This window comes from Dipodomys merriami, unplaced genomic scaffold (assembly GCF_024711535.1).
Source record: "Dipodomys merriami isolate MVZ:Mamm:240054 unplaced genomic scaffold, mDipMer1.0.p SCAF_15, whole genome shotgun sequence".
Lineage (NCBI taxonomy): Eukaryota > Metazoa > Chordata > Mammalia > Rodentia > Heteromyidae > Dipodomys > Dipodomys merriami.
Genome location: NW_027202826.1, coordinates 22,078,169 through 22,091,256, shown reverse-complemented (window position 1 = coordinate 22,091,256; position 13,088 = coordinate 22,078,169). Strand labels below are relative to the sequence as shown.

Here is a 13,088-nt window from a genome sequence, read left to right as displayed (position 1 = left end):
AATTCAGTGTTTTTCTGAGAAGAACAAATACTAAGCTCTTTTAGAGTATTGTTTAGAAAATTAGAATTCTTTGATCAATTCTTATAATCAGAAAATCCAAGAGATGTCCAAGTGAATACTTTAGAAAAATGTATAGATCCTATATTTTATGAAAGAAGAACAATAAAACATTTCTCTTTCAATGTTTGAGGACTCTGTTCTGTTTTGTAATTGATCTTTCATTTTTTGTTCTCTTTGTAGCTGTTCAAAAGTTTTATGCATAGCATTTGAGGTACTGCAGGGATTGCAGTATATGAACAAACATGGTTTAGTACACCGGGCACTGTCTCCTCATAATATCCTGTTGGACCAAAAGGTAATTTTCAAATAATAATAGGTGCTGCTCTGTTGCTGGAAATGTAGAATGCCTGAAATCAGCCCCTCTCTGTTCCTCAGATGGACCATAGAAAATGAATGTTCATATGAATATTCGTAAAATGTTCAATAGCTGACAACATAGCTTTAAACTATTTTGATGTATCTTTCGTATGGATTATTTTCCTCCCCACATTCATTTTCTAGCTTCATGTTTTATTTTTCTCTTTCTTTTTTTTTTTAAAGTGAGACAATAAGAGTAAGATAATTGGGCTGGGAATGTGGCTTAGTGGTACAGTGCTTGAAGCCCCAGGTTCGATTCCTCAGTACCACATAAACAAAACAAAAAAAAACAGAAGTGGCGCTATAGCTCAAGTGGTAGAGTGCTAGCCTTGAGCAAAAGAAGCTCAGGGACAGTTCCCAGACCCTGAGTTCAAGCCCCAAGTGGCAAAAAAAAAAAAAAATAGATAATTTACAGAAAAAAAAATATTGTAATCTGTACATTAACTACTAAAATAGATAAGTACGGCTAAAACCAGGTATACAAGTGTTAATTATTCTGTTAATAATTATTAAAGAGTATTAGATCATAGTAGAATTATAAAAACCTTAATGATTTTTGAACTGGAATTATCAGATTAAGAATTCCACTATAACAGTTAAATTTTAACCTTATTCATAAATTGCAACTCTACTGAATAAAATTTCTCTGTAAAAATCATTGTCATTGTCACCAAGAATTCAAGAGAAATGAAAGTATTATTGTCTTTTTGTTTCCTTTTTCAAAACACCTAAATATATAAACAACAGAAATTTAAGTGAAAAATGTGCTCTGGTATTTTGAATTATATATGGATCTGAATACAGACTTATAATGAGTGTAAAGTTGACTAAATATTGGCAGATAGTTTTGAATGAAATTATATTTTATAAAATCTTGAGTACTGGTATTTTGATAAAATGATATAATTTTATAATAGTTGTCTTATAAAAACATGTAAATAATACCTTTTCCAGTTGTTTTAAAATAATGGTAATTTTTTCCATTTTTATTGTAGGGACATATTAAATTGGCTAAATTTGGACTTTATCACATGACAGCTCATGGTGATGATGTTGATTTCCCAATAGGGTAAGAATATATTTTCCTCAGTTTTGAATTCCTCAGTTTTGATTTTTGAAGTTGTTAATGAGATTACTCCAGTGTCCCATAGATCTTTCATTTGTATTTTATTCAATTAGAAGGATAACATATTATTGATCTTACGTACTTTATACTTTTTAATTAATTGTATTTCATTCAGAATTAAATAAGCTTAAAGATTACCAGATTTTAAATTAATTATAGTATGTGTATCAGATATAGTTTTAATGTTTAATGTCTATCTCCATAGTCTCTAAAACCTAATTTTATATTAAGATGTAAATTGGCCATGGGCATGGCTGGTTCATGCCTACATTCTAGCTACTCTAGAGGCTGAGGCCTGAAAAATAGAGTTTCGAAGACAGCCTTGGTAGAAAAATTCATGAGACTCCCAATTCAATTAACCAGCAAAATGAACTAGAGACATCACTTAAGTTGGTAGCCTTGATCAAGAAAGCTGAGTGATAGAGCAAGGCCCTGAATTCAAATCCCAGTACTGACACAAAACAAAAGCATGATATAAGTTGCTACATTGTGGGTTATTAGAGGTAATGGCATAAATTCTATGTCTGGAAGTGTATGTTTAACTGTATAAAGGTTTATTTAGTCACTTCTGATACGAATATTGTAGATGTATGTTCTTCTCCTAGAAAGTAATGGATGGATGTTTCATGCATTACTCTAGTAGGTGTTTCTGATCATTTGGTGTTAACATTTTTTATGTGGTTCTTGAACTCAGGGTCTGGGCACTGTCTCTAAGCATTTTTTGCTTAAGGCTAACGTTCTACCACTTGTGAATCACTCCACTGCTGGATTTTTTGGTAGTTACTTGGAAATAGAGCCTAAAGGATTTTCCTGCCTGGGCTGGCTTTGAACCACAGTATTCCTATGTCAGCCTCCAGAGTAACCAGAACTAAAGGCATGAGCCACTGGTGCCCAGCTAGGTCGTTTGAAATATTTTAAAAATAGAATTCTTTTTCTAGAGTTTTTATATTCATATTGTTTTAGATATATGGAAGTTATAAAAATAATACACCATTTCTCTTCATATCCTTCAGATTTTTCCAGTGTTAACATTTCACTGTATTTACATGAATGTATTTATGTATATGTAATAATTTGTTGGAATCATTTGAGAAAAATTAGCAAACATAATGTCTTTTTCTTTAAGTACTTTAGTTTATATTTCCTATACTGAAGAATCCTCATATAATTTCAGAATAATCATAGAAATGAAACTAAAATTGATGCAAGATTATTATCTATCCTAATCTTAGTCACATATTTTTAATTAAAGTGGATTTTTTTTAATGTTTGTGTGTGATTTGCTCCAAAATTATTTCTGTCACACCATTACTGAATTGTGATAGTCATGAAATGTGTTTTTGTAGCAAAGTGTTGCTTAAAATTTTAATTATATGTTAAAACTTACATGTTGTAATTTAATTACAATCAAAATTTTCTGTAAATTTTTTGTAAAAAGCCTCACTTAAATTACTCTTTGAGTTTTATACTTTAATATAAATTTCTTATCTAAATTTTTCATTAACTCATAGATAATCTTAGATGTTATTTGATGCAAAACATTTATTGAACATTTTCTTTTCAGCCTATTGTATAGACAGGAAGGTTAGATTCTTGTGCTCAAGAAGTTCATTCCAAAAACAAAAAAAGTTCATTACTTAGTGGGAAGATTTTCTCTGCTGATGGCCAAGTATTATATATTAAAAGTACAAGCAATAGATGTTTTTGTGCATTTTTTTTTCTTTTGTCAATATAGGGGCTGTAACTCAGGGCCTCACTTATTTTTTTTTCTTCCAGGCTGGTGCTCTACCACATGAGACACAGCATTATGCTGGTTAATCAATAAAAATAGATTCAGAATCTCAAAAGACTTTCCTGCTAGGACTGGTTTTGAACCAGGAATAGATAGGAGTACAGGGGACCAGCTTAGGCAGTTCCTTTCATCTGTATAAAAACTATATTTAATACAGATAGTTAATAATTTCTTATTTAAAAATTCTTTTTAATGGAATGTTATTAGTCAAGATCTAGCTTTGTTATCATGTGGTAATTGCTTTCTTATGCACTTATGAAGGTTTAAGTAGTTTGATTTATTGGCCCTGATTTCAGGATCTCAATTGCTTGGCTTGCATAATCATTTATCACTATCACTTAAGCCACTCCTCCAGCCTGGCTTTTTCTGGTTAATGTAAAGATGGATGGAGTCTTTCAAACTTCTCTGCCCAGGCTAACTTAGAACTGTGATCTTCCAGATTCCAACCTCCTGAGTAGCTAGGATTACAGTTATGAGCACTAGCACCTGGTGATATTGCACCTTTCATTATGACTTTCACAGAGATGCCGTTAATGTGATTACTGCTGCCTCTGCTTTTTGTCTAAATCACTTTATATAACACAAAAAAATATAACAATTACTTTTTGAACATATTTTACTTATGTAAAGGTTTTTAGGATTTAGTGATGATAAAAAGAAAGGAGGTGGCCATTTTTAAAAGCCTGTCAAGTATTTTGAAGAAATATATATATGAATTCAAAATGTATAGATAGAATTAGTGGAATTAGGATTTTTTTCTATGTGTCCAGCCACACTTCCAGTTCCAGGTTTTTCAGTTATTTGGAGATAAGAAGTCTTATGGATTTTTCTGCCTGAGCTAGCTCTGAACCTCAGTCCTCAGATCTCCACCTTCTGAGTAGCTAGGATTATAAACATGAGCCACTGGTGCCTGGCAGAATTAGTCTTTTGTTAGTATTTATTCTACCTTGCTTTGAAGTCTTAAATGCAAAGGACCTTAGCAGAAAATGTTAAAGGGCAAAATGTGAGACATTAGCTAAAAAAAAAATGATCCAACAGCTAAGGCATGAAAGAAAATATTTACATCAGAAGAAGCTTAGAGTCAAAAGACAAATATTAAGGGAACTGTAAAGTAAAATGTTACCATCTGTTTTGAAATATTGTAAAGAGTAGAAACTGGGCGTTGTGTCAGTTGGCCAGTAGCTTAATACCTTGTTAAATTGGCACATGATGAAAGCCACTTGTACTTACCTCAACAGTCATGCTGGTTGCAAGGATCTGGTCATTGTCTTTTACTGCTAAAATGCTGAAGAGGAGAAGGTTGTTAGAAAATGCCCTCCATTAAAGAGCAGTTCTGAGGCTTAGTTGGTTTTTGTTCACTTCTGTCTTTGATTAAAATGGAATTTTTGGAGGAAACATTGCCAATGTGCTTCTGATAGATTTACTTTGGTTTTCATTACCTATGCTATTATTTTGAGTTAGATTTACCAGAAATCAGTAATGAAAGTACAATGTGGAGTTCTGTTATATGTTCCATTTTTCTCACATATTCACTAAGTTTTGTGTTATAGGAACCCAGACCTCAGTTATAGCATAACATACCCTTGCCAAGCACTTGATGTGAGAAAAAGGGGGCGGGTAGGGTGGAACTAGAACCGTGCATTTAGTGTTCTACCATGTGGGGTATAGGTGATAGGTAGATAAATTCATTATGAGTAATTGGGATACAGAAATAGTAGAGTCCTACTTCATAATTCATTTATTTTTATACCTTTGACATTCTTGATGCTCAAAATAACAAATACTGATTTAAAGATAAGGGGTAAAAATAATTCAGTATTAAGAGAAGGTAGGCTATGAGGAAGAAAATAACACCTGTAATCTTGGAGGACTAACAGAAAGGCAATAGGATAAAATCAAAATAACAAGCAAGGAAAGGAGCCAGTGCTGAAGACAGAAAATACTGGCTTTAGAAGTGATTTCATACTCCTATCTATTTACTTTTCATTCCCATAATTATTGCTATTTAATTTTAATAGCATAAGACTTATACATAGGTCTCATTACACTAATATTAAAAATACATTGCTGCTTCTTTTTCCAGATATAATTCATAATATTGATTATTTTAATATATCATTACAGGTATCCATCATACTTGGCACCTGAAGTAATTGCACAAGGGATTTTCAAAGGTAGTGATCACATGCCAAGTGAAAAACCATTGCCTTCTGGACCAAAAGCAGACGTGTGGTCACTTGGGATCATTTTATTTGAGCTTTGTATGGTATGTATTATATTAAGAAAATATTAGTGCAATAAAACGTGTGTGCTTTTAGGAATAATCTTCTAGGATAGAAAGTTATTTAGTAATTAAAGGGTTCTGTGCAGATTCACTAGAAATGGCAAGAAAAGGCTTAAATTTTTAAAAATCTTGTTTGTTAATTCTCATACATTGCTAGAAATACTTGTGTTTTTACAAGTTTTACTACTTGTTAATAGTTTGGAGATCTCTACATATGTTTACATTTATTACTTAATGTAAATATTTATAGTTTTACAAAGTATAAACAATTCTAGAAAAGTTACACTAAAACTGTTTACCCTCTTAAATGTTCTAGTCTTTCTGCCCTCTAGTTTTATTTCCTCCTATTCTGTTAAATTTTCTACAAACTCAGTTTCTGTGCTGACTTTCCATGAAGCCTTACCCAGACATCCTCTAGTATTAAATCTAAAGCTACCATTAAAAATCAAAGGAATTAAAAACAGTGATTTGAAGAACATAGTTGTTTTCCAGCACAATAGGCTCTGCCTTATGATATGTAGAAACCTCAGGCAGTCAGGATGGCTCCCTCATTTATCTGTTTCCACACTTGCTCCCTTTTTATTTTTTCCTCCCAAAAGGGAAAGAATGTGTAACTACATATTTAAAAGATGACCTAAAAATTGCAAATATGAATTCTATATACATTTTACCACTGAAAATTTACTCATTTGACCACATAGGGACACAAGGTGGGGCAGGAAATATGATCTCCAGTTGGGTATATAAATGTTGAACAGCTAATAGTCTGTTGTAGAATAACTTAATGGTCTATCAATCCAACCTCTGTATGCCTGCCAGTATTAAATAACTTCTCTCTTTTCTGCTCTTCCTTTTACTGTAGAATTTATCAAAGTTGTCACTTTAATTTCTCTGAGGGAGAAATTTTGATTGTCTGCTGTTATAACTTGGATATAAAATGGCTCCAAGGCTCCAAAAGCGCATAAAGATTGGTTTTCATGGAGGAGCTTAGTACCACCAACCGGATACCCCAGCTGGTAGAGCTGTTTAAGAGTTGATTGGATCATTCAGGCATTAGCCTTATCAATGGATTGATTAAATAATAAGTTCACAACTGAATGGACTCTTAGAAGTTGAGCCCTCATTGAATGAAGTAGGCCATTGTCCCCATATTTTTTCTCCTTTTTGCTTCCTGGCTAAGATCAGGTGAACAATCTCTTCTATTACATATTCCTACTACTATGATGTTCTACTTACCCACAGGCTCAAAGAAATTGAGTCAGCCAACCATGCAGTAAAACCTCTGAAACCATGAGCCACAATAAATCTTTTTTCCTTTTAAGTTTCTTTTTTCAGGTATTTTGTCACAGTAACTGAAAGCTGATCAGCGCGGTTATCTATTGCTTCTGCCTCCCAACGCATTAACTAGCATTGTTTTCACAATCTAAGAATTAGTTTAATGTTTTTTTTTTCATTTTGTGTTTTAAGAACTAATTCAACTGCAGATGTATTAAAAAAAAAATAGCCAAGAAATAAGCTTATGGAGTCAGAGAGAACTGGGTTTTGGTGTTGCAAAGTACCTTTGTGTGATGATATGGGTAATATGTTAGCTTTTTGTTACTTCACAAATTCCTGAAGTAGTCAGCTTATAAAGAGAAAAGATTTGTTTTTGTTCATGGTTTTACAGGTTCGAGTCCATCATCATTTATAAATTCTAGCTTTTAAGAATACTATTAAATTATTCATAACGTGGAGTGAACATATTGTCACTACATTTCCTATAAGAAAATCTCTGATTTTCTCATTCATTGCTATGCTTTCCCCAGATCATTTAGGTTTTTATTGGTATGGAAATGACAGAAATATTATTCTATAAACTCACAACAGAAATGAGATTTTGTTAGGATATGAATGTAAAGTATTTAAGTGTAAATGTGAGGTATATTCTTTTTACTGTCACTGTGGAAACTTCTAACGATACAATATATGATTAATTCAATTGTACAAATACTCCAGAGTTTTTACTCTATAAGAGCTTTATGGCACTTTAAATGAGAGATTTTCACAAGCAGCTTAAAGGGGGCAAACTAACATAAGCTGAAACTTTCTTATGACTCATCAGGCTTTTAGATTTTAATGGAAGATTTTAAGATATAATTGGCTAACACATCAGTAAACAACTAAGGGAACTTTTGGTATACTAGAAATTCTAAGTAATTAGCTAAGAAGGTATACAAAACCTGTTTGCTTGGAATATTACCAGAAAGTACTGCCCCTCTGCCACCAGAAATCTCCATAGTCTGAAATACAGGTAGGAAATCTATATCTCATTGACAAAATTTCTAAGAAATACAAAACAATAAAGATGACCTTTACATTAAAGAACAAATAATAGAGGAATTGAATTGATATCATAAATGAATTTTTAAAGTAAATACATTCTTTTAAAGCAAAGAACAATTTGTCTAACAATTACAGAATTTATGAAATAAGAATAATTACTGAAAAGCACCTGTTACAGTTGTAAAAAAAAAACTAGTTATTAAAGAGCATAACGTTTGAAGAAAAAAAAGGCAATCTGAAAGTAAAGATGGTTAATTCTGTCAGAATTAGGCAAAAAGAGATTGAAATTGAAAATCAAAAATTTTCAAAGTAGAGAAGATGTAGCACAGACAGGGAAGTATCAGTGTGTACAGAAGAAGAAAGGCTTCAGTACGATAAAAAAAAATTAAAACATACAAAACAGCAAAAATACTCAGAAGCTGTACAGTACATCTTTAAGATGTATAATGAAATAATTAACAATAGTCATTAAGCCCTTATCAAAAGACAGGAAGTTTGACAATATTTTACATCTGTTATTGCAACCAGTTTCTGTGATAGTCTTAGAAAGATTATTTCTGCTACATAGTAGCAGACAGCGCCCAGGCCCAGAGTTCAGGCCCCACGACCAGACCTCCCCCCCCCCCAAAAAAAAAAGAGGTAAAGAGAAGTTAATCCAGTTACATAATATAATAGTAAGTGTATGAGCAGATACATATCCATTTACCTACAAAGCTGCTGTACTCGGGGCTGGGAAGGTGGCTCAGTGGTAGAGCACTTGCCTTGCATGCCTGAGGCCCTGGGTTCAAGTCCTCAGCACCACATAAGCAAAAAGAAAAAAGCCAGAAGTGGCACTGTGGCTCAAGTGGTAGAGCGCTAGCTTGAGCTGAAGAGCTGAGGGACAGCGCCCAGGCCCAGAGTTCAGGCCCCACGACCAGACCTCCCCCCCCCCAAAAAAAAGAATTGTACTCAAAGCTGCTGTACTCTGTGTGTGGGGCTTGACCTCAGAGCCGTAAGCTCTTAATTTCTTAATAGACCTTTTTTCTCTTATCTGGCTTTCTGCTACTTGAGCCATGCTCTAATCCAGCTTCTTTTTCTGGTTAATTGGAGATAAAGTCTCCAGACTTACCTGTCCAGACTCACTTTGAACCATGATTCTCCAGCTCTCAGCTTCCTGACTTGCTAGGATTGTAGACACAGGCTACCAGTGTTCAACTCAAGACTATACTCTTAGCTAAAATATTAAGCTGATTTGTAAAACTGAGGTCTTTATTGATCTCAAAACCTTAAAAGGCCAGAGGCAGGTGCTTGTGCCTATAGTTCAAGATGCTCAGAGGGTAGAAATCAAGAAGATTCTATTCAAAGACAGCCCAAGCAAAAAGTTAGTGAGATCACATCTCAGCAAAGCTGAGCATGTTTCTTCACCTTTATAATTCTGAGGCTTGCCTAAGCAAAAATGTGAGAACCTAGTAACCTGAAGCAAAAAGGGCTTAAACGTGTGATTTAAGTGCTCTCCTAGAATGCATTAGGCCTTGATTTCAAGCCATAACATTCCCTTAACAAAATAGTTGTAATATATTAACAAGAATTTCTTTCCTACTTTTAGGGAAGAAAATTATTTCAGAGTTTGGATATTTCTGAAAGACTAAAATTTGTGCTAACTTTGGGTAAGTGACATACAACTAATTATCTTGTGGGTGAAGATGTGTTCTTGTGAAATGCCACCTAGTCAGTTTTCTAATGAACAGATATAAGCATTAACAAGGCAGCTTAAGACCTGCCTTTTCAGTAGTGTTTTTTTTTTAATTTATTAAGAAATTTAAACCTTAGCTCTACAATTTTGCTGAGTAAACTAACTCATATAATCAAACTTAGCTCTATCATTATGCTAAGTGAACTAACTCATATAATCAAACTATGAGGTTATGAAACTGTTACTTCTCTGTAGCAATTTAACTTCAGATTATATATTAACTTCTGAGCTGCCTATTTCATTTATTATGTATGAATGAACAACTAAGAAAACTTGCTTTACTTTATAATTTGCTCATATATTTGAAATTTATTGTAATAAAGTTTGTGTGATTTACTTTAGAGTAGATTAAATGTATGGTAATAAAAGAAAACCACTTTGCAAACACTTTTTTAAAAAAGTAACAAGAATGTGGCTTAGTAGTAGAGTGCTTGCCCAGCATGCATGAAGCCCTGGGTTCGATTCCTCAATACCACATATACAGAAAAAGCTGGAGATAAAGTCTCCGGCACAGTGCCTAGCCCCATGACTGGAAAAAAAAAAAAAAATAACAAAATGATATTCTGGTTAAGAGAGTTTTCTAATGAAGATACTTTATAAAAACATAAATATCAATAAGATTTCATAACTTTTACAGATTTACCCCATTCCATTATAAAGGTTGCTAATGTAGCTATGAAGGAATTTTGCAGATTTTTAAATGTGGTTAGCAGCGAAACTTTATATTTGAGATTTCCCCAGGGAAATGTGTATGCAATCTCCAAATAATAAAATATATAAAGTAATAAAAATAATAAGATAATAAAAAGTCTTATAATCATGAAAAAACATGACCTTAAAAAGTGAAATTTTAACATCTTTTACTATCTTTGCTTAGTAAATATTTAATGTCTGAGATTCTTTGTTTTTATAAAAACATGAAAGTTAACAAATTCAGATTAAAAAAAAACTATTCAAGTACCAAACTGCACCGGGCTATTTCAATGCTTTTTATATCGATTTTTTCTTTTGTAGACTGTGTAGATGACACCATAGTAGTTCTGGCTGAAGAGCACGGCTGTCTGGATATTATAAAGGTTTGTCATGGATCTGTCTGTTAGACTGTTAGTTCTACTCTAACAGAATACCTGAGACTGCATGATTTATAAAAACACAATTTGACATAAAGTACTTGATAAGAGAATTATATATACATATCCTACCTGGAACTAACAAAGAGAAAAGCAGGGGCTCATAATGAGAATCTATATTAATTTAACCAGCATCACTATTTACATGACTACAGTACCAGACACACTCCTCTTTAAATTGCTTTAGGCTCTGTGTAGCTGCACCTATGTCTTAATTGGATGGTAATAATACTGAACAACATAAAACAGCAAAAGATCATACTTCTGTTTTTGTTAACCCAGGGCTTTATGCATACTACTGAGCTACACCCCAGCCCTTGGGTTCTTTGTTTCTTGCTTGCTTGTTTTTTTGAGACAGGGTCTTGCTGTGCACCCCAGGCTGGCCTCAAACTCATGATCCTCCTGACCCTGCCTCCTGAGTGCTGCTAGATATGTCTGGTCAAATCAACATTCTTAAAGAATATCAGGACCTGCATGTCATCTTCTGCTTCAGAATTATCTATGTTTACCCCTGCCAAATGGAGACCATCCAGCCTGATCAGCAGGCATCGCTTACCTTACAAGCTGAAACTTTCATAGAAAATTTGAAAAATATCTGGAAATTAAGAATTAAGATTAAGCGTTGAAATAGGACCTCAGCTGTTTACTGGCTCTTGTTTGTGGGCAAGTCATTTTATGTCACTGAAGTATAGACATTTCTTATGTCAGATGTAGCACAAGGAGATGGAAGAGCTTTGTAAACTGTGGCATACTATTTGCTCTCTCAACCTACTCTTACAAGGACATTTACAAATCAGCCTGTTCCCAAGTCCTACTTTCCTTATGTTCAGAGTACTTTTCTCAAAACTTACCTCAATTCACACACACCCACACCCAGCCCCTTTCTTTTCTTTTTCAAGTCTTAGGACTTGAAATCTTGGCTGTGGACACTCTCCCTGAACTTCTTTTGCTCAAGGCTAGTGCTCTGCCACCTGAGCCACAACTCCACTTACAGTTTTTTTCTGTGATTAATTAAAAGAATCTCAAGGACTTTCCTGCCTAGGCTAGCTTGGAACCATGATCCTCAGATCTCAGCCTCCTGAGTACTTAGGGTTACACGTGTGAGCCACCAGCACCAGGCTTCACTTTTTAAAATTAAAAGACATTCCTCTTGGAACAGAGAACGGTGTCCGTTCAGCATGCACTATGGATCTCAGCAATCAGACTTTCGAATGCTTGTGCAGAGAAGGGACTTGATAGTGGGTCTTGCCTTGTTATCTTACAATAAGGCCACTGAAGTTCAGTTTTGAAGTATCAGGCATTATGATACAGCTGGTGATGAGGAACCCACAGATTCAGACTGACTCTCACCCAACCTCAGAGGGTAATGCCCTGATAGGCTGAGAGGCCTTAGCCCCACCTCAGAATCCAGGTCTTTCTGATCTTCATTGTTTTCTCCCAGTCCCAATATGGGGAAAGATTTTCTGCAAAGGTGCCTTACCTATCTGAAGAGATCTGCCAAATGAGAATGTGGCTACCATTAGTCTTCTTATGAAATTACACTAAACAGAGAAGACCAGACTTGTATTCTTCTTAGGGAGACTAAAGTCTGTTATATACCTGAACAGATTTGGGTCATGCATGATTGTTCTCATATCATAAATGATTGTTCTTTATTCAGCCTGTTTCAGTGTAAGGAATCACTTATACTCTGATGTCTGCTTTGCCAGGTACAATGGACTCTATTCCAGGTCCTCATGTATTCACCATGTCAGTTTATTTTCCCTAAAAATTATTTGCTTTCCCCTTAAAGGTTGTCTAAATTTCCCATTTTTCTGCAACCTTGTAGGAAAAGGGGTACATAATTTTGAATCATGTTTGGCCAATGGATGATTACACTCTCGTGATATTTCCCATGCTATGTTTTCCCCTTGTTAGCACATTGATAAATGTATGCCTTTTTCCTGAAAACAATTATTTTCTTACAATGTAGGAGATTGGGGAAGCATAAGATTAAAGTGTAGCAGGTTCACTTTTCTGGTAATGGCTACATCTCTGGGCTGAAAGAATACTGTGTCCTCACAGAGCAGAAGTATAAACTAGGTAAATTCTGTGTGGAGCCTCTCTACAGGATTTGATTCCCAAGAGGGTAAGGGATCCTTGTGACCTAATCATCTTTTAAAGGTCATTAAGTTTCAATACCTGAATTTTGTAGAGGACACAGATTACCACTGGCAGTCTGTTAATGAAAATCTCTTATTTTGCCTACTTGGAATCTAATAGCTATTTTAAAATTGTGTTTATTT

The 13,088-nt window shown here is 34.1% G+C and overlaps 1 protein-coding gene across 1 annotated transcript in view; it reads left to right on the top strand.

The window, feature by feature from the left end:
* Nucleotides 1-13,088, top strand: part of Tbck (TBC1 domain containing kinase) — a 124,997-nt gene that overhangs the window by 24,998 nt on the left and 86,911 nt on the right. Inside the window, exons 5-9 of the mRNA XM_070022402.1 lie at nucleotides 241-355; nucleotides 1,413-1,486; nucleotides 5,460-5,601; nucleotides 9,527-9,587; nucleotides 10,688-10,749. Coding sequence (XP_069878503.1) covers nucleotides 241-355; nucleotides 1,413-1,486; nucleotides 5,460-5,601; nucleotides 9,527-9,587; nucleotides 10,688-10,749 — 454 coding nt within the window. The remainder of the gene's footprint in view (nucleotides 1-240; nucleotides 356-1,412; nucleotides 1,487-5,459; nucleotides 5,602-9,526; nucleotides 9,588-10,687; nucleotides 10,750-13,088) is intronic.